The sequence below is a fragment of the Camarhynchus parvulus genome, chromosome 10 (genome assembly GCF_901933205.1).
Source record: "Camarhynchus parvulus chromosome 10, STF_HiC, whole genome shotgun sequence".
NCBI lineage: Eukaryota > Metazoa > Chordata > Aves > Passeriformes > Thraupidae > Camarhynchus > Camarhynchus parvulus.
In genome coordinates this window covers 13,837,740-13,863,403 of record NC_044580.1, presented here as the reverse complement: position 1 = coordinate 13,863,403, position 25,664 = coordinate 13,837,740, and the positions used below count along the sequence as shown (strand labels likewise).

General features: G+C 43.9%; 1 protein-coding gene across 8 annotated transcripts in view; it reads left to right on the top strand.

Moving 5' to 3' along the window:
• AKAP13 (A-kinase anchoring protein 13) overlaps positions 1–25,664 on the top strand; it is a 208,580-nt gene that overhangs the window by 104,824 nt on the left and 78,092 nt on the right. For 7 of the 8 annotated variants that reach the window (XM_030955270.1, XM_030955272.1, XM_030955271.1 and 4 more), the window contains exons 8-10: positions 628–817; positions 4,098–6,978; positions 11,388–11,449. In XM_030955270.1, coding sequence (XP_030811130.1) covers positions 628–817; positions 4,098–6,978; positions 11,388–11,449 — 3,133 coding nt within the window. Of the gene's footprint in view, positions 1–627; positions 818–4,097; positions 6,979–7,091; positions 7,739–11,387; positions 11,450–25,664 lie in introns of those variants that run through there. The other variant, XM_030955276.1, reaches the window with a different exon arrangement.

Genomic DNA, 25,664 nt, shown 5'->3' with positions numbered 1-25,664 from the left:
TACTAAGTTATTTTTCATTCTGATCTACAGCATCTTTTTTCCTTTCTTTCCTTTGGATTGGTAAAAAGAAAGCCCATGATAGTGCTGCAGAAAACCAGCTGTCTCACAACACTGAGAGCATCTTGCACACAGGCAGTTTCACAGAGCAGGTTCAGTTCATTTCAGGAGTGAAAAAATTGCTGCAATATGATGGCTGTTGGGTGTTTGTGAGCAGTGTACTGGCTTTGGTGTAGAAGTTGAACCATCATAGTTTTCATTCCTTTCAACTTATCTCTTTGCTGTTCTGCCTTTCAGTTCTCTGCTGTTCTGTGACAGCTGCTTTGGTGATCTTCACCTGTGATAAATCTGATTTAAAACACAGTTATTGTGCCCTTGGCTGCTAGTCTGTCACAGTCTGGGGTAAAAACCACTGATCTCTACCTGAGAAGGACCTTGTGAAAGAAAGCTTGTGGCTGGCATTAGCGCTAAATCACATTAATTTTCAAGACTGAGGAGTGTGTGTGTGTGTATCTGTCTGTCTGGAGCCGGTGCCACTCTGCTCACTCCCATGATTAGATGCTGTCCAGAGTGCAGGAGAGCCTGCAGGATCCCTGCTCACCTGCCCACTAACCCTGCCTTGTTTTGCAGGGAGGGAGCCAGGGAGCCGGACTCGTGGAGCACCCTGTCTCACACCGTGCACTCGGGGGACTACAGCGTGAAGCACCACCGCGGGCTGGGCGTGTACCTGCTGACAGCTGAGGCCACGGAGGGGACAGCAGCCAACTGGGAGAGGGACATCCAGCACCTGCAGATGCACATGCAGAGCCACCAGCACCAGGTGAGCAAAAGGGAATGGAAGAGAAGCAGGTCTGGCTGGTTGCAGCCTGGCACCTGGGGTGGATTTTTACATGTCAGCATCCTTCAGGGCATGTTTCCCTAGGTATTTTCTCTGGATTCATTATCAAGCATCCAGATGGACACCTGTTCATTTGCTTCTTATTTGAGCATAGGGAGATCTGATTAAGCTATATTAGGCAGCAAATGTTCTCATTCAGAAGAGAAGCAGGCTCAGGGCTGTGCAACCCCAGCTCTGTTTTGCCTCTCTCTGCTCCCAGCTCCTGCCTGATCTGTTAGTTTTAGACCCCCTTGGATGGGCAGGAGCACCTTCCTGGAGAATGCTGATCCTCTGCCTGTTTGGCAGACACTGGGCAGCTTAAGGCAGGCTCTGGAGTGAGGCTGGGGTGTGTGTGCAAATACAGGTGGTGACATTGGCAGTGTCTCTGCTGCCCTTTGCTTTAAGCATAGTGGGAACATCTCTGTTCAGATGGAAAGTTCAGGGTCAGAGAGGAGACTGAGAGGAAAGTTTCTGAGATGGGTGATGGAAAAACGGCTGTTTCAGTAGCAGTTCAGTGTAGGACTCAGAGGGCAAGCCAGCCTTGGCCACGCAAGGTTTGTATCCATAATGGTCCCTTCACTGTGCTCCTCTCAAACTTTGTGGTGGTTGGACCACAGGAGCTGCAGGGCTTTGGGAGGGCTTTCTCCTGCTGCTTTAAAATCCATGCCACAGGGTCCGAGTTGGGAAGGTGAAACATGAGAACACTTTTATGCCATTTCTCAGAAACACCCACGTCTGTCACCGTTGGCATCACTTCTGGGTGTGTTCCTTCATCACATCACATAGCTGGGGTTACAGAGGTGCAGGGTCTAAACAACAGGATATTTTTGTTGCTTTAACTCAGGGAGGGGAGAACGGTTGTGTGCAGCCAGTGGGCTGAGGGAATGAGCAGAGAAACAGGCTATGCTCAGCCATTTTCAGCCTTCCTGAGTACCTGAGATGTTGATTACTCCCAGTCTCAACAGGAACTGTTGGCAGGAGTGACAAATCCAGGTTAACTGAAATCTCTTCCCCTTTCCATCAGAAGACCCTAAGCCATGGCAAGCGTATCCAGCTCACTGCTTGTTTGCTCATGCAAGTGCCAGATTGGGAACATTTTGCCTGACAGTGAAACCAGAAATAGACTTTGCTTTCCACCACTGTTTTACTTCACATCTAATCTGATTTGAATTTGGAAAGCAGCCCTGTAATTATTTCATTTAGGTTTATTTTGGGTCAGTTGAGAGCCTGTTGGCTTCCTTTGGTGATGGCTGTATTTTTCCGGCTATCAGCAGAGTGACTTCACTGCGAGGATGCTGGGGCTGCTGCAGCCCCTCCTTTTGAAAACCCTGCCTGTTCCCAAGCAAGTGTCACTGCTGTGTGTCTGTCCATCCTGGCTACGATCCAGGAGCACAGTCTCCATGCCCTGCTGTGGGGTTACAGCCACCAAATGCTTAGCACACTGTTTGCCCTTGCAAAAAATACCTGCAGCCTGTGCGTACCACTGCACGCAGAGCCCTGTGTCTCATCCCTGATGCTACAGAAGGGATGGAGATGCCATGCTGCTGCCTGCAGGGCTAACCTGGCTTGGGATGCCTCAAAACCAGGGAGGCATAGCTGACAGCATAGATGGGAGCTGGGCAGCAGGGTTCTTTTGGATAGCAGGGTGATTGGTGGCAAACAGCAGAAGTACATTTAGTGGTCTGTGACTCAGTGAGTCTGTGGCACTGCTCAGTGTTTGCAAACCTCAGAGTGTGGAAAGTCAAGTAAATGCAATATCCTTAAGGAAGCAGTGATGATTTTAGCCACTCTTAGTATATGCAACACCCAGAAGTTCCCTGTGATGCTTCAGTTAACATAAGTGGGTGCTTTAATTATTGGGGTGTTTAAGCTGACAGTTTTGGTGTGAAGTTCTATTTCTCTGAGAACTAAAAACTTAAACAAAATTTGCAGGGAGCTGTTCAAGTTAGACTTCTAGTATGTGTGTATTTTTTAATCCTTTTACAAATAAATGCAAGAAAAGCTCAGATTTAACATAGTTCATTAGGGTTTTATACATGTGGAGAGTCTCAGGCACTTAGTGAGAAACCAGTGTGACCTTGGAAAGCTTGTGGTGCAAAACCCTAAGCAAACCTGTGGGGAGCTCTGTTGGGTGTACCCTGAGGGATTGGGGTTGCTCAGTAATTTAATAAGCCACTATTTCTAAGACGTGAACATGGATATCCCTCTTCTACAGAGATGAGAATATGAAAGAAAATATTGAAACAGACAGTTCTTTTTAAATAAAGGTTTGTTTGTATCAAACTACAAAAGCTTGACAAAGTGGGTGCTCTGGAAGGAAAAGGCAGATTAGAGAGGAATTGATTATGATCCTACTGTTCCATGATAATGCATGTATTAATTTTAATAATATGTCATGATTTTGAAATTTTTATTTCCAGCGAGGAAATAAATTTCAGATATTTAATTATGCCTGCAGTTCTCAGGAATAGATTAGATTATTAGTTCAGTCCTGTGAGCAGGAGACAGTTGGTGTGTTTGGACATTGCCAGGCAATGCTGGCATATCCATCCATAGAGAGAAAATTGAGGAATGGTGGCAAAAGCTGGGGAGTGCTGGGTGGGGATCTGAAGGTGCTCTTAAGCAGCATTTGCTTGAAGTCCTTTGGGACTAGGCTGGTATATATTTGCATTATTTGGTAGACTGAATTCTGCTCTTTACTGATCTTCAATTTAAGTGCACTCAAGAACTGAGACTACAGCTTCTCAAAGAGCAATTACCAAGATTACAGTTCTTTTCAGTGATGGCAGATGGTGTAGCAGGGGGGTAGAGAGACAAATTTCAGCTTTGGGTTGTTCAGGCTGGCTTTAGGGAAAATTCTTCATGGGAGGGTAATGTGGCATGGGAGCAGATTGCCCAGAGAGGCTGTGGGTACTCAGTCACTGGAGGTTTGGCAAGATAAAGTCATGGTTGACCTGATGCTGCAGTGGCAGTAGGCCAGTTTCAGACAGGTGGTTGGGCTAGATGACCTTTAGATGTTCTTTTCAGCCAACGTTTCTGTCATTCTAATAATTTCAATATTATCTCCTGCTAATAAAACCAACATGTAAAATACACGCTGCAGTACATTTGTAGCACCAGGAATAGGATTCATGTGAAATAGGATCAGGTAGATAAAGGTCTTGAGTAACTGCATGACAGAATAAACCTGTTTTTTTTTTTCTTCTTTTGTGTGTTGTTACAGAGTTTAAGGCAGCAGACAGAGCCCGTACTGGGAGATTCTGGAGAGAGCTGTGCTAAAGGAGCAGAGGCTCATATGACCACCACCTCTCAGAGCCTAGAAGATATGGCAAAAGAAGAAAAGCAAGAAAACCCATCTGATCTGGTTCACCTGGACATCAGGCAGCTCTCAGACCAAACCCAGCAGGAGGAGAAATGCAGCAGCAGCAGTCTGGGAGCTTTTAATGATGCACCAAAAGACATGGTTAGGCCGGGGGGTGCAACCAGCCCAGCCAGCTTCTGTGAAAGTAAAAACACAGAGATATTGTGTAAAAAGGAAGGAGAGGCGGGGCTAAGATCTGCAGAGGGCTCTGGGACCGTATCAGATGAGGACTGCACTGTGAGCCTGTGTGCAAGTGTAAATGGTGCTGTAAATCTTCCATGCTCTGGAAATACAAATGAGGAAGCTGGAATGACATCGGCTGGAGTTGTTCTGGATCAGGCTGGCGTGAGCAGCACAGACAGTGCCCATCAGGAAGTGCAAACTGCAGAGGAGCTTGCTGTCAGTGCTGCTGCTGTGGCTGCAGCTGCAGGTGAAGCCCCAGCTCCCTCGGAGGGCCTGGATGTGGCCATGGGCCAGACTGAGTGCAGGAACTGTGCCGGGGCACCTGAGAGGGCTGAGGGCCAGCAGCAGGCAGAGGATGGGCTGGCAGAGCCTGCTGAGAGGACTGCAAGGCTGGAAGAGAAACACCCAGCTAAGGAAGAGTCATCCAGCACTGCTCAGCCCTTTCTCAGTGGTTTCAACGGCACTGAGTGTTCGGATGGGGAGGATGCAAATGTGGGAGTGGTACCGGCCTGTGACGGTGCAAATGCAGGTGGTGACACTGGCAGTGTCTCTGTTGACCTTTGCAAGACCAGCAGTAACAAAGAGACTGATGTGGACTCGTGCACTGCTCAGGTAAATGGTGACTTCACGGAAAGCCAGGGTGATGGCAGTGTCACAGCGAGGCAGGAGGTCACTGCAAGCACTGTAGAAGCACTGCCAGCAGTGAATGGGGTGAAGGTTCCTGCATGCACATCAAAACCTGCTGCTGGTTTGGAAGTCCATGGCAGCAGTGAGAGTGGGGAGCAAGAAGGGCTGGTGGAAGCAGGCTGCACAGATGGAAAATCCAGCCTGCCTTCACTGGAAGGCAGTGTGGAAACTGATGGCCCTGATGCTGAATCTGCAAACAGAGATGTTGGTGGATCTAATGAAAGTGGTGCAGAAGCTGCACATTGCCAGGAGAGTGTTGAGATCACTGACCATGGGGCTGCAGCCATGGAGAGCAGTGAAAAGGAGCCAGTAGGAACTGATACCAGCAGCTGCAGAGATGGAGGAAGCAGAGATTCTGCAGGCAGTGGTCAGGAAGTTGCTGCCTGTGCCCCTTCTGCTGCTCAAACTGGTGTTAAAGGTGAAATGGGCAACAGCTTCAAACCAGACACTGCTCAGCAGGGTGAACGTGAGGAACGTGAGCCTGCGTCGCTCCCTCCAGAGGATGTGAGTGCAGGCCTGGCAGAGAAAGAGCCTGCCCAGGCTGGAGCAGAGAAAGCAGAAAGCACTTCAGAGCAGGAGGGGAGGAGCAGCAAGGTGGAATCTCCCCTACCCAGAGGAGAGGGGCCAGCTGTGAGTCAGGAGGGAGATGCTGCAGTGGCACCTCCCGGGCAGGAGGCACCTCTGCAAGGTAATGACCCTGGATCATCTCCATGTGCCAAGGGCTCAGACTGTGCCGAGGATAATTTAATGGGCACACCCTCTGCAACTCATAATGAGGAATCTAAACAAAACCAGGAAGCGGTGGCGGCGAGGGCAGGCTCGGCAGAGCTCGCCTGGCAGCACGGCGGGGAGCATGGCGGGGTAGCTGCCACCTGGCCTGGGGACCATGCTGGGGACGAGGGCTCCCCGGGGCAGGGCCACTCGCAGCAAGTTGAAGGAGGCAAAGCTGAGCCTGAGCAGGAGGCTCATGTGAATGGCAATGAGCAGGTTTTGTCGGAGGAACTTCCTGCTGCTGTTGTGAAACCCCCCTCCTGCAGTCTGGAGGGGCCTGTGTTGGGCAGCAGCAGTGAGGATGCTGGGCTGAAAGCAACACACCAACCCAAAGAAGATTGCAAGGCTGCAGTTGCAGCAGAAGGCACCATGCACGGACCTGCATCAGCAGATGAGTCACTGGGCTCAGAGAGTGACCCTTGTCTGAATGCTGGGCTCAACCAAGAACAAGACCCCGCTCAAACCCTACAACAAATCTGCCCCCACAGCAGCACCCATGAGTTAAAGGACACGTCAGAGGTGGGAGCCCTGAGCGACACCTGTGAGGGTAAGGAGGTGCCAAGGCAGGTGACAATAGCCCCTGTTGCAGCATTTACAGAGCAGCAGGAGGACACGGAGAGCGTGCTGCCCCGGGCAGCGCTCCAGCCCATCGCAGAGGAGCCCACGTGTGACAGTGACTCCAGCACCGACACCGTCTGTCCAGCTGGGGACAGTGACACTGCCCTGGCAGGGGCTCAGGGGGAGGGCTTGGCTGAGCCCCATGGAAAGCAAAGCCGAGCTGTACCTGCAGTGCCCTTCTCGCCGTGTTCCTGCCACCTGCAGCCTGTGGAGTCACTGGAAAATGTGGGAGTGAAGAGTTTGGTATCGGCTAATGGTGCCTCTTCTCTGGATAAAGTTCCTAAAATGGTGAAAAGTTTTGATGCAGTGGTTTTTGCAGCAGAGACACCTTGTTCCCCCGAAGTACCTGCTGCAGAAAAAGTGGGGATTGAGCCCCAGACTGCAGTGGATGCCAGAGCCAGCCTTAATGGACAAATGGATTGCAGTTCCTCAACAAAGAAGAAGAATGTCAGCCTGGCAGTGCAAGGAGCTGAGCCTGTTACAGGTAGGAAAAATCAATTGGTTTTTTACTTTTTAAGTTTTTCTTTGTAGGCGTGTCTGTCACGTCATCAGCAAAGAAAGGAAGTAAGAGCTGGATGCTTGTGTTGGAGGAAGTGTTTTTCTTCTGGGAAACAAGAAATGTGTAGTTACATATAAAAACTTCCAATTCAAATATATGCTGCTTGTCTGGCACTGGAGGTAAGAACAGAGCATCATCTCCTATGAATTCATACAGAAGAATTTCTAGCACGTAAACCCTCTCTGGAGAAGAAATGAATGGGCTTGAGCTATTTGGATTACTTTATCTTGAAGTTATAAGCATTCATGTGGGCATGAGGGTCTATTTCCTTGGTGTTACGCCTTTGCTTTTCTCCTTTATTTTTTGCTGGTGTGGAGCCAGTGGATACAACGGGGCTCTCCTGATTCTCTTTGCTTGTCGAAGTGAGCCAGCTGCCAGTGTCCCTCTGAACTGCCCGAAGCTGCTTCCTAATTGGCAGCATTAGGTCATTTAAAACAGCCAGTGAGCCCTTCCCCCGCCGCCTTTTCTGGGCTTCAGAGCTTTTTTGTCAGGCAGAGCAGCTGGTGGTGTTTGCCAGTGCATTTCAGCAGTGCTGGAACTTGGGTGATGAGTTTTACTGGCTCCTGTGGGCTGGGAAATGGGACTGCCCTTCCCCGTGGATGAGTGGTGATGGGAGAGAGCCGTGGGACTTAGGGGACAGCATAGAAGCCTCCATGCAGCAGGAGCTAATGGAAAACATCACCAGGTAACTCCAGGAAGGGAGATAAAGGGGTACATGGAATGAAAAAGAAATGGGTTTGTTGCTCCAGCCTGGGATTTAGTGGTAGGTGAATTTGGTACTGAAGCATGGAGCTAATCTGATCTGTGTATCCCACCTGTTCAGGCAGCTGTTAAATGGAAGCAGCTGAACTTTTTCAGTTGCCATTTTTTCCTTGCTCTGAAAAAATGATGCAGTGCCTCTCACTTTCCAAGCACCTAACAAACAAGCAATCAAACTTTAAATAATTAAAAGAAAATCTGCCATGATATAAATCATGAAGTTATGAAGTTATAAAGCTGTTTCAGTCAGCTCTAATGCTGAGAACTGTTTCTTCAGTTGAAGTGCAGAATGGGGTGATGGTAGAGAGTTTGTTCTGATATGTGACAGCAGAATAATTGAGGGCAGGAGGGGAGGAAAGTGTCAGCAGAGGGTCCAGCAAATGCATTTTTTGTTGAGTTCAGGATTTTTAGGACGTTTGTGTGTCAAGACATAACCAGTAAACATGAGTCAAGAGATCACTAGTAAATAAGTAGAAAGATCTAAAAGTAGATTAGAAAGCTGTTTTCAGAAAGAACCTGTTTTAATGCTGTGTTGGTTTGACAGTTCAATAGATGGGAGTGGCTCTAAGTGAGTACTTGGCTGGGCTTCTTTTCCTAGGGGCCTCTGGCTCTACCAGCTCTGTCTGTACAGTCCAGGTCTTTACCTCTGGTTGGATTCTTGGAGCCATGACACTGTCTAGGTGAGGTTTGAAAAGGAAAAGGGACCAGACAGTCCAATAAGATAGTAGCTAAAGTAGGAAAGTATTGTTAAGTCATCATTCTGTATTAAGATATGGAAAGGGGAGAAGAAAAAGGAGGTGATCCTGTTACTGGTTTAAAATACATAAGGATTTAGGGCTGAAAGGTCTTGGAATAAAATGGTCTGACCTGTACTTAAGCAGGAATTGTTTATGTGCAATGAGATGCCCCACAAAACAAAATTTAAACTGTAGTGTTTTCTCTTGAAGTACTTTAGGATTATTTTAAATCGAAATGTTGGCTTTAAGCAGATGCAAGTGACTGCTATGAATCCAAGCTCGCTATTTGGAATAGAAACACTGATCTCCTATAGAGCACCATCTAGAACTCTGATATGGCAGTAATTCAATAGAACTGATTTGTTGTTTATAATTATTGCTGTGTACATTTTTCATGTTGATGTCTAGCCTTGGGTATCACGTTTTTTATATGAGTTCAGTGGCAGCCTTCAATTTTTTTCTGCTGTGCCTGTTCTGGGGAGTTTTCCCCGAGGTCTGTATTTGGACAGAGGATTTTGTATCCGTGCTGGACTCGGACGCCTCAGTTCTCCGGATGAGTCACATCTTTTTTTGGTGGAATACAATAAAACCTTCCCAAAGGAAGTGTAGGTCACAAGGCCATTTCTCAGAAACTCGTGTAGTCAGAGGGGTTTATTGTCATGGTAATTTATCAGCGATGTAATCAGCTGATAATTGCTGTTGCCATTACTCCAGATCATTGAGGTCTTTAATTTTTTTTATTTATATTGTGAAGCTGCTCCCAAATATACACCTGTTTATCTCATTGCCTCTGCTTAGTTTCTGCCTACCCCCAAAACAAAGACTTCAAAAGGCCAATTTCCTTATCCAGACAGGTATCTAGTGACTGGTCACAACCCTGAGGAAGCTGATGAAGGTAGATCCTGCTTTCCTGGGGCATCTCCTCCTACTGCTTGCTTTAGACTCAGAGCTGCATTACAGCTGAGTAATGGGTTCTGCAAGCACATTATCTGCAAGTCAGGCTGGTAGATGCTGCTCATTAAAAAAGAAAGGAGTTAGATTATGAAATCATACCACTAGCCTGGCTGGGTGAGAAGAGAAGGGATGCCATGGGTTTGTGCTGACAAAACACCTTGGAGTAGTTGCAGTTTCTTGGCAGAAACCAAAACAAGCAAGGTTAGATTTTATGGTTGGGGTCTGCCATCTTAAATAACAAATGCTGTAATTACTGCTCCTTAGCTGTTCTCCTGGGAGAAATATCTCCTGTAGATCTCAGCATTTCAAGAAAATATTCCTTGACAGAAGAATATCACCTTATGAGTCTTCACCTCATTCTTATTGGTGCCATTTTCCCTGTGGGAAATCTCTTGGAATGATTTCCTTCCCCTGTTAGAGTGGCAGGATGAGCAGGTAACAAATGTCACTAACGGTGCCACACTTGCAATAAGGGGCACTATGCCGAGAGATCTCTGAGATAGCTTTATAGTGCTTTTCCTTTGGGATATTTCTTAACAGAAATTTAGGAAGAAGTGACAGAGTGAAAAAATTTAATTTCATCCTGAGGGCAAAATGTCTTCATCCTTCGTTTCTTACCCAGCAGGGTGAGCTTGCTTCTCCCGTCCTCAGTGCACCAAATGTTTCTTACTTGCATGTTCTGTCTTTGGATCAGGATCTCAGCCATGGTGGCATTGCCATGATCCTGAGATTTCCCAGCAACTGGATCTCACAGAAATTTGTAGCATTATCTCTGATTTTTGAGTCTGCCCACAAATTCATGCAATCGAGGCAAAATCATTGCAAAACCAGATGGTCCCAAAAAACAAGGGTAGACATTAAAGGCAGTGGAAAACCATTAGTTACAATTGTTAGGACGATTTCCCCATGAAAATGGGAGGCTCCTCTTGCTAAATCCCTGTAGGGCTAAACTCACTGCAAGCATACGTCGCCCTTAAGAAGGCGTTGTCATCCATCCAGTGTTTGTTTTTGGTAGAAATGAGACAGGGAGTGGGATTAGAGGGGAGTTTAGCCCTGACACAGCCACTCTGCATCTGGGTGGCTTTGGTCAAATCACTTCACTGCCCTGAAAGTGTCCTGTGTGTCATGAGAGTCCTTAGCTTAGGGATCAAAGAGAATGACGATGTTGACTTCCTGCCAGAGAAAGGTAAGCAGGGGGAACCCCTGGGGAATGGTGACTAATGAAAACTTGGCTGGGCAGAGGAAGCAGCTGGGACATGAAATTTGTACAACTGTGGTGGTGACACCATCATGGGAGCGAAGGGGAAAGTCAGCTGGGACTTTGTAAGCTCCTGTAGCGAAGGTTTTGCTTTCCTAGTCCAGCAGGGTAATTCTCTCATCCATAAGGCAGTGCAGGTGCCTTTTTTTAATTTTTTTATTTTTTTTGCAATGCTTAAAATAGATATTGAGGGCAGACAAGGTTAGTTTCTTGTGTTATCTTTGGGTTATGGTAAGGAGAAAAATAGCAAAAGGTTTGATTGTTTATGTAGATGAATGAGAGCCAAGAAAATACATTAACAAATTCCTGCAGATGTGCTTGACCTCATCTACAAGTTGTCAGGAATTTCACCCTATGCTTGCTGCTGTTTCATCATTTCCTTCAGTCCCAGATAGGATAATTGTTAAAATGAATAGCGAGGAAGCAGTGAAGTCAGCAATGAAACCAAAATTTGGAAATCAAGTGGCCTTGTAAGGGTTCAAATGGACTTGTTGAAGGGCCTTGGGGATTGGGTTTTCTTCTCTTTTTTTGGGTGGGGGGGACTGGTTTGAATAAACAAAAAAATGTTAGTAGCAAACAAAGAAGTTTGTTTTTAAATTACCTGTGTGGATCTTCTGTTTGCACAGGGATGTTGGAAATGAAAACTGAGGACGAGGTGGATTTTCAGAAGAACGGCCCAGAGGAAGTGGTGAGTGCAGGTGTTGTCACCTTGTCCTTTGCTGTGCTTTCTAAAGAACTGTCACTGCTGCTGTGACCTGCTGGTTTCCTTTCTGTAGCGTCTGCAAAGCTGAACAATGTCCAGTGACATTGCTTTAGCCTTTTAAATACAGCCTGGGCTTTTTTAGCCCTTGCATTTTCAACTGATGAATTCAGGCACATTTGTGGTTTTTTTTGCCATATTTAAGGATTGTCTTTGATTAAAAAAAAAAAAGGTTGACACTTAGCTTTACATGAACACAGTTTTCATTTAAAGCACCACTAATACAAATTCTGCTTTGTCAGTAGCTGTGGGTTTTTTTAGTCTTACCTTTCCTAGATGGATTTGTATTTGCTCCTGTATTTTATGTGTGGTTTTGTGTTCCTGAAAAAGTGTTTTGTAAATGGCAAATTGATGGCAGCCTTGTGTTGGAGCACGTTGCCTTTGAGCAGCTGTGTTTGTGTCTTCCCCTACCATTATGAAGCTGTTAAAAGAGAAAATACTGTTGGGATGAGTTTACAGTGCAGGGTGGAGCTCCAAAAATCTTTGCTCATCATGCGGTAAAGCTCTTTGAGCAGCAGAACAGTCTTGCCAAAGCTTGTAATAAAATCAGGTTTATTATGTTTTTAACAAGTTAAGGCTTAATTTCTGTAGCTGTTTGCTTGGTGAGTTAGCAAGGGACTAGAGAAAATAACTTTCCAAGCCAAAATTTGTGCTGTCTGATATGGAAGTCTTTCATTACTGGCATGTGTGAGTAGAAAGATGCTACTGATTTTTTTTTTTTTTTTTACTGACCCTTTATTAAAGACAAATTTCCTGACCAATATTTCCAAATCTGGTAGTGAAGTAAGAAATCTTTAAAAAATGCAATTTAGGACACAGGCTTTTACTTTCAAACAAGGAGAAAAAAAAAAAGCATTGAATTTAGCTTCCATTTTGCATGTTTTACAGGGATTTTGGGTTTTCTGTGTGTGCTTTCTTCTCTTCTTCCTCTCCCTCCCACCCTGTCAAACACCTCTTTAGAAATCCGGCTTTTCCGAGGCAGGAATGGGAGTGCCAGGGGAATGGAAAGTTTGCTGCAGGACTGACAGGGTTTCCTGTTGCTAAGTTCAACAGAAACAAAATAACAACTGCACTATATTAAGGTCATTAAAAAAAAAACCTAAAAAGGAGTGGAAGGCTTATAAATAGAGTTTAATTCACACATGGGGGCTGCGTCAGAGGCGGCCGGTGAAAGCAGCCATCGCGCTTTGTGCCAGTCCTGCCACATCCTAACTCTGCTTTATTTAGTGCTGCTGCTTTCTGTAGCCAGGAGTCTTTCAGGTGCTCATTGCCTTCTCATTACAGAACCATTTTGTGGTTAGTAAAGGTGGTTTTCTTAACTCGCTGCAAATAGAAGTGTTGCTGCTTGCCCCTGGTGAGGAGCTGCAGGTATTTTGCAGCCTCACTGGTGCTGTCAGCAGTTTTAGATCGTGGGAATTATTGCTAACTCCTGTTTTATGGGTGAGAAATTTGCACACTGCTTTTCATAAGCACAAGTTACTGAAAAAAAAAACCAGTCTTGGAATTTAAAAAGTGCCATTTCTTATATAGTTCAGTCAGGCTGAAGGACAGTAGGTTGAGTACTCTGAAGAGAGAGAAGGGGGAAAACTCTTTTCTTCTAAGCTGGGTTCTGAAGAATGAAAAACTGGGAAGCATTTTTAGAATTAGCTGGATTTTTGATGCCAGTGTTACACATGTGAGATCTCACACTTTCTACTGTAGTCATTTCAGAAGATTCTTGCACATCATAGAAAAGCTGCTGTTTAAAAAATGTTTAGGAAAATAATGGTCTATAGGGTTATAAGCACTGAAGAGAAAATAATGGAAAAATGTTTCTTCCAATTAAAATGAGTTTTTAAAATATATATTTCTTAAATTCCCAGAATCTTTTCTCAGAATTTGTATCTGTTCAGCTGTAAAACTCAGTAACCAGAGCTTCCCAGGCTTCTTGCATGTTGCTTATCCTGATGGAGATTCTGCTGGTCTTACCTTCCTGCTTAGTTTGGGAATCTTGAGCAGAGCTGGGACAATCACTTGATATGATCTATTAAAACGAGACTTTAGTGTTTTTAAAATAGAATAATTTTTAATTCTGATGAGAAATTTGGTTTGGCTTCTGCATGCTGTGATACTAAAATAATTTAAAATGGAGCCTCTGGCTGCAGCATCATAAAAGTAAAGTAGCAGTTTAAAATGAACTGTACCCTCATATGCTTCTCTTGTGTGGATCCCAGAAACTGGTTGTTATTCATTATTTGCTGAATCTTTGTCTTCACGTGGCAGGATGGATAAGGTTCTGCTGCTGGATTGTCTGAGCCTGTGACTGAGAAGTTGTAGCTGGCTGACCTCAGGACAGAGTTCACTGGGAATAGCCTTCCCATTGCATTTATTCACTGTATTAGTTAGTTCCTATTGAATTGAATGCATCCTACCTTTACCAGAGGAATCAGTATTTAATTAATGTCTGTGTTTTCAGAAATTGCCGAGAACGAAGCTTAGAAAACTCTTGCACTTACATCCCTCCACTGATCCAAGTAGTGCAGTAACAATTGATATATCAGCAAGGCCACTTTCTGGGGGGAAACTTGCAATATTTTCAGTCATGATTTGGAAGATGAAGGTATGTTTATAACACTCAGATGGTATCAGGTCAGGAGGGATTGTAGGCACTTGAGAGAACAGGGTCAGGGTTCAGACTGACCTTAAGAAATTGGAGAGCACATCCAGATAAGAGATAAAAGCAGACAGTGAGTGCTGCATTTGCAAAGGAGAAAACAAAATGCACTTTTACCAAATCAGGTTTAAGCTGGAGAGGGATAGGTTAAAATAAGGCTGAGGATTTGTAGTGGATTACAAATGAACCAATTGCAAGAGAGACAAGTCTTGTTTGGAGTTGTATTTGAAGGAGTGTCCTCCATAAGGTGCAGGAGGTGACTTACTCATGTGTGGCACTGTGGAGCCATCATCAGTGCCATCAAATCCAGTTTGGGGTGCCCTGCTCAGAGGAAGACACAGGCAGATTGGAAAGTGTCCAGAAGGGAACAATGAGAAGAGATTAAGAAACATGAGAAGAGATTGAAAGAACTAAATTTATTCGATGCAGCAAAAAGAAAACCATTGTGCAATCCAGCAGGCTGCCAACATGTAATGGTGGTTATTAAAGTCCCAGATTTCCATGGCAGTTTAATTTACTGATTTGCTAATTTGCCAGGATGATTTAGGCTGGATGTTGTGAAAACATCCTGTTACCATCATAAAACTGTTGCAAGACCACCTAGGGAGGCCAGGAAACCTCCTTCCCTGGGTGTTGTTACAGATAAGAGAGATGATGCTGTCAGGACCAAGCCTCAGGTCTGTTGTTGCCCGTTGGTTTGTAGGCCCCCATGTTTGTACTTTGCTGAACAGGGAGAAGAGCAAGGAGCTGCTTGGCCAGAGTCTGGCAGGGTGAGCACAGGAAGGGGACTGAGGCAGCAGGACTGCAAGGATGAGGGTGGGAAGAAGGGATAGAAAAGAGCCTATGGGAGGGAGTAGAGATGCACATGGCACTGAGATGAGTGTTGGGATGGACAGTAGGTGTGAAGAATGCAGAGATTTTTCCTTCCCCCAATTGTAATCTCTCATATTTCTCTTCCTTGGAGTCATCAGACAAATGGATAAAATTCTGGCCAAGGTGTACAGTGTCATCCACCTCCTGTGGGGCTGGTGCTGAGGAGCAGAGTCTGGTGCAGTTTCAAACTACTGAACCTTGCTGGTGACCCAAGACAAGAGATTGTTATAGTTCTCCAGGTTCCATTTTATTTTCTTAGGAATCAACTATTTTAACAAACTGCTCACCCTGAGAACCAAAATTCAGGTTGTCTGTATGCACGGAAGTTCATTTTCTCTATTTGCATAGGTATACACATGTACATACTATGGGATGGAGGTTGCAAGTCCCTTTTTTCCAAAGGGTCTGCAGAATAGCATAGACATTTCCTCAACAGCTTGGACAATTTCAGAGCAAGTGGCTGAAGTGTTGGAAACAAATCAGAGCTGGGTCTGGTGGTGGAAAGTGCTGCCTTAACAATAGGCTGTGTTCTCACCCTGCCTCTTTAAAATCACTTGTGTAACCCTCTCTTTGTAAATGTTGTCCTGAACTACAGTAAACATGGAAAATCCGAGCCAAAAGGGAGCCTGCCCTAAGCCTGGCATTAATGCTGGAGGCTGACGCACACTTACCCATCGGGTCAGGGCTTTGGGCTAGTCATCTGCCAAGCCCTTTCTCACACCCACCAGCATCCTGTGTCTGCCCCGGATGCTCAGAGCAGAGCCTTTGAGCTGTGTGAGGAAATTGTGTCAGCTGGCCAGCCCTGAGTGAATTCATGGCTGTGTAGGACACATCACCCTGGCTTTCGCCGGCTGCTCTGGCCATCGCCACACAAGCTGCAGGGAACGAGATTAAAAGCTGGGGGAAGGAAAAGAAAAAGAAATTCAAACCAGGCTGAGCTTCTTGTTTGGCCTTTACCATTACTCATGCCTTGAAGGGATTTATACAACTATTGTGGCAGGTTTTTTTTTGTCCTGCGCTGAGTTTCTCTGGGCACTGCATTTCCGATACCTTTTTCTCCAGAATGCTGATAATCCCCAGCTCAAGACAGTAGTTTCCAAGCTCAGTCACAGGATTCACGGATGTTAAGGGGTGAGGCAGGAACGTGGACACGGAGCCAAATCCCCAGCTCAGTGCAGGGATGCTGCTCCCAGCTCTGGCTCGGGGCAGATGAAGGTGCCCACGCTGCCCCCACCGTGGCCACGGGGCTTGTGCCAGCCCCCGCTGATCTCTGGAGATGGTGAGTTAATTCTCCTCCCCTGTGCCTTCCCCTTCAGCCACTGTTCTTTAGAGGCAAAGATTGCTGCCTGATACTCTGGTTTTTCGTCATTTCCTCATTTTCTCTAACGAAACATCTGGCTCTGCCATCCTCCCAATCGCAGGGAAGTTTATCCCTCTGTTTCTTCACGCTCATTGTTGAAAGCATCAAGATCTACCTGCAGTTTCATCTGGCAGCTGTTGCTTCAAAAGCAGAATTGTTTGTATATTCTGGCTGTAGTTTTGAGATGGTTTAGATTGAAGACAACTGTTTAATAACTACAGTTCTGCAATTCTCACTTATGGCTTGCTTCAGACAAACGGGTTCACTCATAAATTATTTTGCATCAGTGTATTAAAGTAGCTTTCAGATCCTTTTTAGGATCAGGACTCTGTTACTTTACAAGTTTATAAAATACAGACCTAACAGATTTTAAGTCCTGGTTCAGAACTTAAAATAGGCCAGGATAGAAAATCCTGGGTTTGGAGCACTCTTCCAGTGGTTTGATACATTCATTTTCTATGCAGTCATAAAACTATGGATCCATACTATCCATAAAATAATGGATGTTTAAGACTGTTAGTCTAACAGAGGAATGCTGGCATTGAATATTGTGCCTTATGAAGGAAAATACTGTGCTGTTTCTGAAAGGTCCATAGGTTCTTTTATCCCGTAGGTTCTTTTATTTGTGTTTGAAATATCTTTAAAAGTTTTGTGGTGTAACTGTTGTACAGTAGACATGATTACTGCACATTGAATTCCTGGTCTAAATATAGAGAAAACTAAGATGATAACGTGGGAGACCAAATGTGGACTTTTGATGGAGGCCACATTATTATGACAGATGGGTGCTTTGCTGTATCAGATCACTGGGTTTTTATCCTTCTGAAGGAACTTATCTAATTCTGTTCTGATATTTTGGAAGCCAGTGTTGGACCCTTACAGTGTAGACAGGTCACTGTTTATGCTTTTCTGTAGATTACGTTTTTTGCAGTTTATTGGAATTTACACCACTTTAGAGAAAAACCTTATAAATGCAATACATAGATTTTTAATTATATTCCCATACATTTGTTCTGGGTTTTTGTGAGTAGTCATGGGAACAGGCAGGAGAGATGAACAGGAACTCTTGGGCACTGATGAAGCAGGCTCTAGCAATATCCAGGCATAGCATTTCTGACTTTAACTTGCAGCAAAGGATGAAAAGAATGATGAGTGTAAGAAGATAAGAAGTATTGTCAAACTTTTTCCATAGAAACATGGAATCAAAGTGCCTGTCACCTCATGGTCCTTTCATAGATTTCCCTTTTTGTTATTGTTCTCAGCCTTTTCACACCTATTTTAGGTTGTTTGCCTTCCCTTATTATATTATTTTCATGCAAAGGTGGAAACCTGTTGTTTTTCCTGCAGCATCTCAGCTGTTTCTGCTCAGTGTCTGTTTCTGCCTGGTGTTACACACACATCCTGGTGTGGCCCAGGGTGACTCAGCTGTGTTGCAGAATGTTTCTGGGCTCAAACTGCTGTTAAAACATCAGATGAGATAAAAGCTTGGGTGATAACTAAATGTTTGCCTCTTCATGCAGCATCCTTGCACTGAGCAGACTGATGGCTCTCTGGCTTGGCAGGAACATCTTTGCGGTTGTACAGGACAGACTTGGTGGTGGTGGGAGAGTTTTTAAAGCTTGGGGCTGTGAAACAAGAATAGATGGTTAATGTTGCAGTGGATGATTCAAATACCATAGTCCACCCAGAAGGACTGTGTGATTTGGTGTCCAAGAATGTGATATCCAAAATAAAAGTTTGGGAGGGAATGGGTTTGGCTGAGCTGGGGGAGCTGCAGGTCAGAATTAAAACCCCAGCGTCAGAGCAGTGCCTTGGTGTGTTGTGTTTGGCTGTGGGCAGTCATAGCTGTCCTTGCTGTCATAATTAATTAAAACCTTCAAGAATAGGAAAATTCTGAATTTTGATAGAAGACTTTAGTCATAAATTATGCTAAAGAAGAGGTGATGTCTCCAAAGGACATGTACAAAGCATGGACAAGAGTGACTTTTTTTATTGGGACCCCAGAGCAGGTAGACACAAAGGATAAGAGTTTCTTTTCAGTGCTGCTGTACCTCCTTTCCATTGCTGCTTTGGTTTTTTACTGCTGTGGTCTGTGTTTTGGACTTCTGCTTTGGAATAACCCCAGCAAGGAGGCTGTAACACCAACATAAAATGTTTTGCAATGGTTTAATAAAATATACTTCATCAGCTGTATAGCAATTAGCAGATGGGAGCAAATTCTAAACTAGGCTTTCTTTTGCACTTGGTCTCTTGCAGATAATAAAGTTCTTCTTCCATTTCTCTTTCTGCTTCACTTATACATTAAATTTATGCCTAAATAAACATGTACTTGATGTAGCAAACTTTCTGATTTTCTCTTGAGCAGTGGTGAACTTAATTGCTCCCTCTCTTCTTACTTGCTGTGTTTATCATCTTCATGCCAGTGATGTACTTGGTGAAAATGAAGGCGGTAGCTGTGCCCAGGAGACTAATGCAAAAAACAGAGTAAATATTTCTGGATTACCTTGTTTGCTTTCTCTTCTGTTTGTGTAGTTTAAAACAGAGGAATTGTTGCTATTCTGTGTTTAACCTGAGTTATGCTGCTCTCCTTTCAGATCTGCAGAAGGTCTGGCGGGTGGCTTTTGGTTTCCTCAGTCTGGTTAGATATTACTTCTCCCTAAAGGTTTTGCCCTGATCCCATTACAGCCTCTTAATAGTAGTTTCTCCTTATTTTTGCACTTAGTTATTTGGGGGCATCTTCTTACCTGCATCTTTACCAAATCCACGTGCCTCCCTCTCCTGGAGCATTTCCATCTTCCCCACTGGAACACCAATACTGTGTTTGCAGGTACCTGGGGGCCGGCTCTGCCTGTCTCTGGCTGTGCTCTCCCTCCTCATGTGGTGTCCTTCCAGCTGCTGAGATAAGAGGCAGGAACATGAAGCCTCACCCCTGCTTGCTCATTAGTCTGAGCTCTGGTACTGAGTCTGCTTAGCATCAAGTGACTTGTTTGTCTTGTGTCTGAGACTATGCTTACCTCCATTAATCAAAAAAAAAGATCATAATCCTGAACTACTTGACACTGAACTTTTGCTAGGTTTCCTAACACAGCTGGATATACTAAATGCCTGAAAGCTGTTAGGAGGAATATTTCCAAAATACACATTTTCAAAGACTGGAGGTGCAGTTCTCTGAAATGTTAGTTTCAATCTGAGATCATCTTGTGTTTAGGAGTATGAAATCTCTTCTGCCTTTCCAAAATACTGAACTGATTCTTACCAAAAGCATGGAGAGGGATGGGCTGTTAAAATCTACTGAGATTACAGAAGGATTCCTTGGTAATTTGTTCCGCTATTATTTCTTTTTTTAACTCACTGGCCATAAGGAGGTGAGGGAACACTTACTGACCTGCTTGCCCAGATAAGTTTTAGCTTCAAATGCCTCCACTCCAGGGTTAAAACAGAGCAATAATGTACCTTTTAGAGCCTTTTAAAGAGAATGAAGGTTGCTTACCTCATGGCCAGATATTCCTACCTGTAGATAACCCAAGAGAGGCATGACTGTAAAGATTGGGGTCTTAACAAAGGGAAGGGGTGAGAGAAACTCCTCCCTGCAGCGCAGGCAGAAATGAGTTAGGGCATTTTGCAAATTCTTTTTTTTAATGTGCTTTGAGGAGACATTGAGAGGCAGCTGAAAAAGCTTTTTTAGTTCATTGCTGTATATTTGGGGGACAGTGTTTGATTTTTCTTGTCAAGCCTTGTTTATTTCTTCTTTTCTGTCTTTGAGGAAGCGGAGTTTTACTTCACATGCTATAAACGATGCAAAAAGCACCCAGAAGACTGTAGATGGGTCCTCTGCCTTTGTTATAAATCTATGTATATAGACTAAATAAATAGCTTCTTTCTGGGCTTAAAATCCTTGCAGTGCAGCAGACAACAAAAATTTGTGTCTTGGAGTAGCTCCGAGAATTCTTTAATGCTGAAATATCTCCTCTGCTTGCGAACCTGGGGCTCTCCCTCCTCTAGATAAGCAGTTTCTGTTTAAACTGGGTTTTTTTAATGACTGTCCTTTTGGGCAAGCATTGGCACAACTGACAGAGACTCTAGGAGTGCGTGGCAGGGAAATAAGAAGTTTGAAGGTAAGATTTAAACAAGTCCTCTCTGTTAAAAAGGGCAAGGGGAAAGAAAAAATCTGTGCGTGGGGTATTGGCTTTCTTTGGCTCTTGACAGTTTGAATGTACACTGAAAAAGACTGGAGCTCTTTAAAAGCTTTTTAAGTTGTGTTCTTCTCCCTCAAGCAAACAGAATTTAGATAGAAACATCTTGTTTCAACTAGCAGCTGAATTAAATGTTGAAAATAGGATATTTTGGTTGAATTTGTTGTTTTGGTTTTTTTGGGTTTTTTTGTTTTTTTTGTTAGGCAATCATTAGATTCACAAGAAAAGTACATTCTGTTTTTATGCAAGCCTTCCTGTGAGCAGTGCGTGTTCTCTGTCTGGGAAGGAGCACTGTCTGAAGCACCAAATATCTTGTGGCAGCTTGACTCTTAAAATATATTGTGTGTTATCTTTTACAGAGGATGTTGGCAGATGTCTGGATCCCAGCAGTGAAGTAGCAGGAGGGGAGGCAAGACAAACCTGGGGTTATTGCGGATTGCTGTTGGAGGTGCAAATGGGAACCAGGAAGATGGGCAGTGGAGGGTGTTTTAGTCCCTTGTAGGGGCAGAAAGCAGCAACAGCAAGGAGTATTTTAAGCCAGTATTTAGTGAGATTTCCTTTATTTCTTGTGTGAGTCTGGTGGGCAAGACCACATTTGGGGGGCATTCAGCCTTTTTCCCCCAAACTCCCAGTCCAGGGGAGGGAACAAGATGCTGACTGCAGCCACTAAAGAGAGACCGAAGTCAGAAAGGGAGCCCAACTTTTATTTTCTTCCAGTCTTACCAACTGGCCTAGCCCAAATAGAGCATAAAATAACAACAGCTGTTGAAAGAAGTCAAAATTGTGTGTGCCTGTATCAACAAATGTTTCCATAAGCCATTGAATTTTAGGTTGGCCCAGCTTAAATACAGTATAAGGGTGAAAGTCAAAAAGGTAAAATCTTATCTAGGAGATATTTCTCTGGTTAGGAGAACTTTATAAGCTGTCAGAGAAGCCATAAACAAAGTTGCACCAAAATACATAGTGGCTTTTAGTTTAAATTGTGAAAATATTTTGCTTTCAATAGCTTTCAGGTCTTTTGCTGGGTATTTTTGCTTATGCGTCTGCATTAAGTAAGCCCATTTAACAAAACCTGATCCTCTTATAAACATGGAATAATGACAGTATCCCACATATGGGTTTCATTAATTTTTGCATGTTTTGAAGTTGCCTTTTTTTTTCTCCTAAAGGCAAACTTCAGAAACAGAAGAGACTAGTGCTGCATGATAGCCAAAAAAGACTGAGGAATAATAACTTGGAGTAGTTAAATTATTTAACTGTTGTATAACAGATTTTTTTTTTCAATAGAGAGGGATGCTGCATAATCTGCATTCCTCCCAGTTGCTGTTAGTTGTTTGCTTTGATGGAACTGGCATCAGTTCTGCTGGTTATCTGCAAGCTTTTGTGCTCTTGAGTCTTGTAAATGTTTTGGATTTTAGCCTGAAGAGAAAGCTTCAGAACATTTTCCTCTTTCTTCCTAAGAAAACAAAACCAACCCTTTCCTTGTAGTCACTGGTGAGAAATCTCAGATGCTCCATTTTCCTTATCTGCAGCACAGCAATGTGCAGCTCCTGGGACAGTCCAAATCAGAAGGACAACTCAGGGAAATTGCAGGATATAATAAATGCTGCTTTTTGACATTTTTGGTGCCATTTATCATCATCCATTGTCTTAAATGTATTTGTCTATTGAAAAAAGCTGTTAAAGATATGGAAATGCATCACCTCTGGCAGGTGGGGAATGAGAGAGGGAAGCACAAAAACTCAGCAACTCAAACTTTCCTAAAGTGCCTGTATTGGCCTGACAATCCCCATGTTTGCAGGGACATTCCCTAGCTTTTACTGAGTGGAGAGGCACAGGAGCAGGGCTTGGGACTCATTATTCCAGTTAGGATTTAACCTTGCAACAGCAAATGTTACTGTAGAGGGATCTTTGAAAAGCTGGTAGAGGTGTAGGATATGTTAGTTTATAACTTTAGAATAAATATTTTATTATTTTTCTGGAGCAGCATCAACTGTTGAGAAAATTCCTCACTAATGGTGATGCTTCCACATATCTGGATGAAATTATACATGTTTTATGCCCTGAAATTCCTTTAAAAATACTTTCTAAAATCAGACTATAGGGGAGAACATACTCAGCATGGATTGATGTAGCAGTCCTTAATGGTGGCTTTGTGGACCCAATGAATCCTTACCCTTGTATATACATCCTTAGTCCAGAGGGATGAAAGTGGGGTAAAAATGGATAAAACCTGGGTTTTTTCCACAGGGTCAACATTCTCTCCTGGGCTCTTGAGCTGTAAAGACATGTTTGTTTAATATTCTTTACAGAGGACTACCAGGGAAACGGATAAAACAGTGAGCAAAGGAATACTCATGTGGTCCTAAAGCAGACCTCCCAGGCAGGAGCTGGATTCCAAATGCCTCCTCTCAAAGTTTGCATTGGATTTCATTTCAGGTTTCCAAATGCATGGAGAGAGGGCACGAAAATATTGGTTGAATGCAGGTGTAGGTAGAAGGGTGATCTGGAGTGGCTGTTATTGCTGGGAGAGGGGCTTGGATGCACTCAGAGCATCTCAGTTACCCTTGGGGGCTGAGATCCTCCTTCCCACAAAGCAAACAGAAAATTTGGAAGGTCAAAACAAGTGCCACAGTGTCCTCAATCCACTGCCTTCATTAGCAGCCAAGCAAAAAGCTGACCTGGGAATATGCTGGGTGCCTCTGTACAGTGCTCTGGTTTCCCAGTGCTTCCCCTCCCAGATTTTCAATTACAAGATTAAAGAAAAGATAACTTTTTCCCTTTTGACAGAGTGCCTGGCCAGGACAATACGCTGGGTCGTGTGGGTTTCCGAAGGGCTGAGTCTTAGGGACTTCAGTTAAAAAGGAAAAAAAAAAAAAGAAAAAAATAAAAGAAGGGAAACTGAATCATTTTCTGGCATGATTTATTCATTTGAATGACCCGTCTCTGTTTTTCAGTTAGATTACAGTGCCTTAAACTGTAGGCATGAAAGAATGGTAAAAGTTGAATAATTTCCTCAGTTCAGGATGTGTCATTTTTATATTGTCCATTAATTTCACTCACTCATGCCATACGTCATTTTTGTTGGGCTTTATCCGCCAATTCATCTACATAATCTGCTACCCTGTCTCTGTTTTTAGCTAAAGACATAATTCATCAGCTAGAACCATCCACCAGGCATTTCATGGCACTGATCTCGTGTTATGCTGAGGCACCCTGGAGCGGCTCAGACGATGTCTGCCTGCTCCTGTGCCCTGCCCACAGCAGTGGGGATCATTTCAGAGCAAAGGGATGTTTCCTGCACTCTGGAAATGTGAGGTGCTTTGTTTTCCTGCACAAAAAATTGAACTAATTTTTAACCTCATATTTTGAACTGCTGAGATTCAGTCTTTCTAGAATGTGTTGTTATAGGGGAACAGAGCATGTGTTTTTAGTTGTATAAATCAGTACTTTCTTATATCCTGTAGCTATCCCAATCATGTCAGAATATGCTTTTTTATTATGGATTATATAAAAATGAAAAACTCCTTTGATTTTTGAATTTGTAAGCTTTATAGATTATGAAACATCCCCTTTTTCTTGCATTTGAGACAAAGGCAATGATCTCTTCCTTAACTCCTCTGTAGGACAAATTCTTAGACATTGCTTGATTGGGCTTGAGCAGGCCTTCAGGTATTTGAGGGATGGTCTGTGCAAACCAATTTCAAGTGACTTGTACAATGTTTACAGTGGTTTGAAAACTCCTATAAATGCAATTTGCTATTTTAAATACTTTTATTTATGTCATTATCTTTCCAGATCCCCAAAATTGCAATCCTTCCTTTATAGGAGAATCACAGTAATTAGCAAAGATTATCACTCATTGTATGCATGTAAAATTTACATGTTTATTGACAGCAACTGAAAACCATAAGGGAAAACATAAACAAATCTATTGTGGCCAACTTTAGTATTGGATGAGATCAGAGGAGTGAGCATCATTTTTTCAGCAGCAGCTCCAGGCTGGGCTGGGCCAGCTGTGAAATCAAAGCATTATCCTCCATCCACTTGTTTTTGTTGCAAATTGTGTTATTCTTTACAAAAGTCCCCATTTTTTTGGTGTTTGACCCAATCTGTAAGTCATTAGACCCCGTGCCCTGGTGGGAAGAGCCTGAGCACAGGACCAGCTGCCAGGAGGACACAGGGGACGTGCAGCTGATTTGTTGCTGCAGTTCATAGCTCAGGTGCTCCTTGACAGCCTCTTTTGGGACTGTTCCTGCTTTATCCACTCATGTTTTCCCTTCCCTATTTTCAGGATGTTGAAACTCACAGAGCAAAGCAACATGTCCAGTGCTAGACAGCAGAAGTATTTCTCTCAACTCCCATAACATGCTAAATAAATATCTGTGGGCTGGTCCAAGATCCCACAGCACTTCAGCCAGCTAGACATCCCAACTGCAGTTATTTTTGGTAAAGGAAGAAGCAGATCTTGCAAAGTGATGTAGAGTCAGCTGAGGGGTTGCTAGTCTCTTGAGTGGGTTGTATTTCTCCTGTACCCATTGGGGAGCTGTAAGATGGGCAGTTGACTTCCTCTGGAAGGATGTTCAGGCATGCTCCGTGGCTGACCAAAGCATCAGCATTTTTCTAAAGGTTGTTTGGACAATAGAAATTCCTGAAAAATGTAACACTGAGTCTCTAAGAAATATTAGAAAAAGGGAAGGTCAGGAAGTGGCTGAAGGTTTCTCAAGGTGTCTTTGTATTTTCTCAAAACACGTGCTCCATGTATCCGTGTCTGACAGCTTTCCAAGCCCTCCTCATTCCCTCATGGCTCTTTAGCTGGTCTGTCTGGTTCTGTCTGAGCTCAGTCACAGGCTGCAGCTGGACAGTGGATTGTTTGATGTTAAATTCAGCCCAGTCGTGTTGTCTCAAAGCATTGCTCCATGAGGAAATGCCTCTCTCCAGACCTTGGTGTGACCATATGATTTAAATAGGGAAGTTTTGGGAGAGTCCCAGGCTGGAGAATAAAACTTGTCTTGGTACTGTGGGTGATTTTCCCCGAGGGATAAATCAAATTGATGAATATGG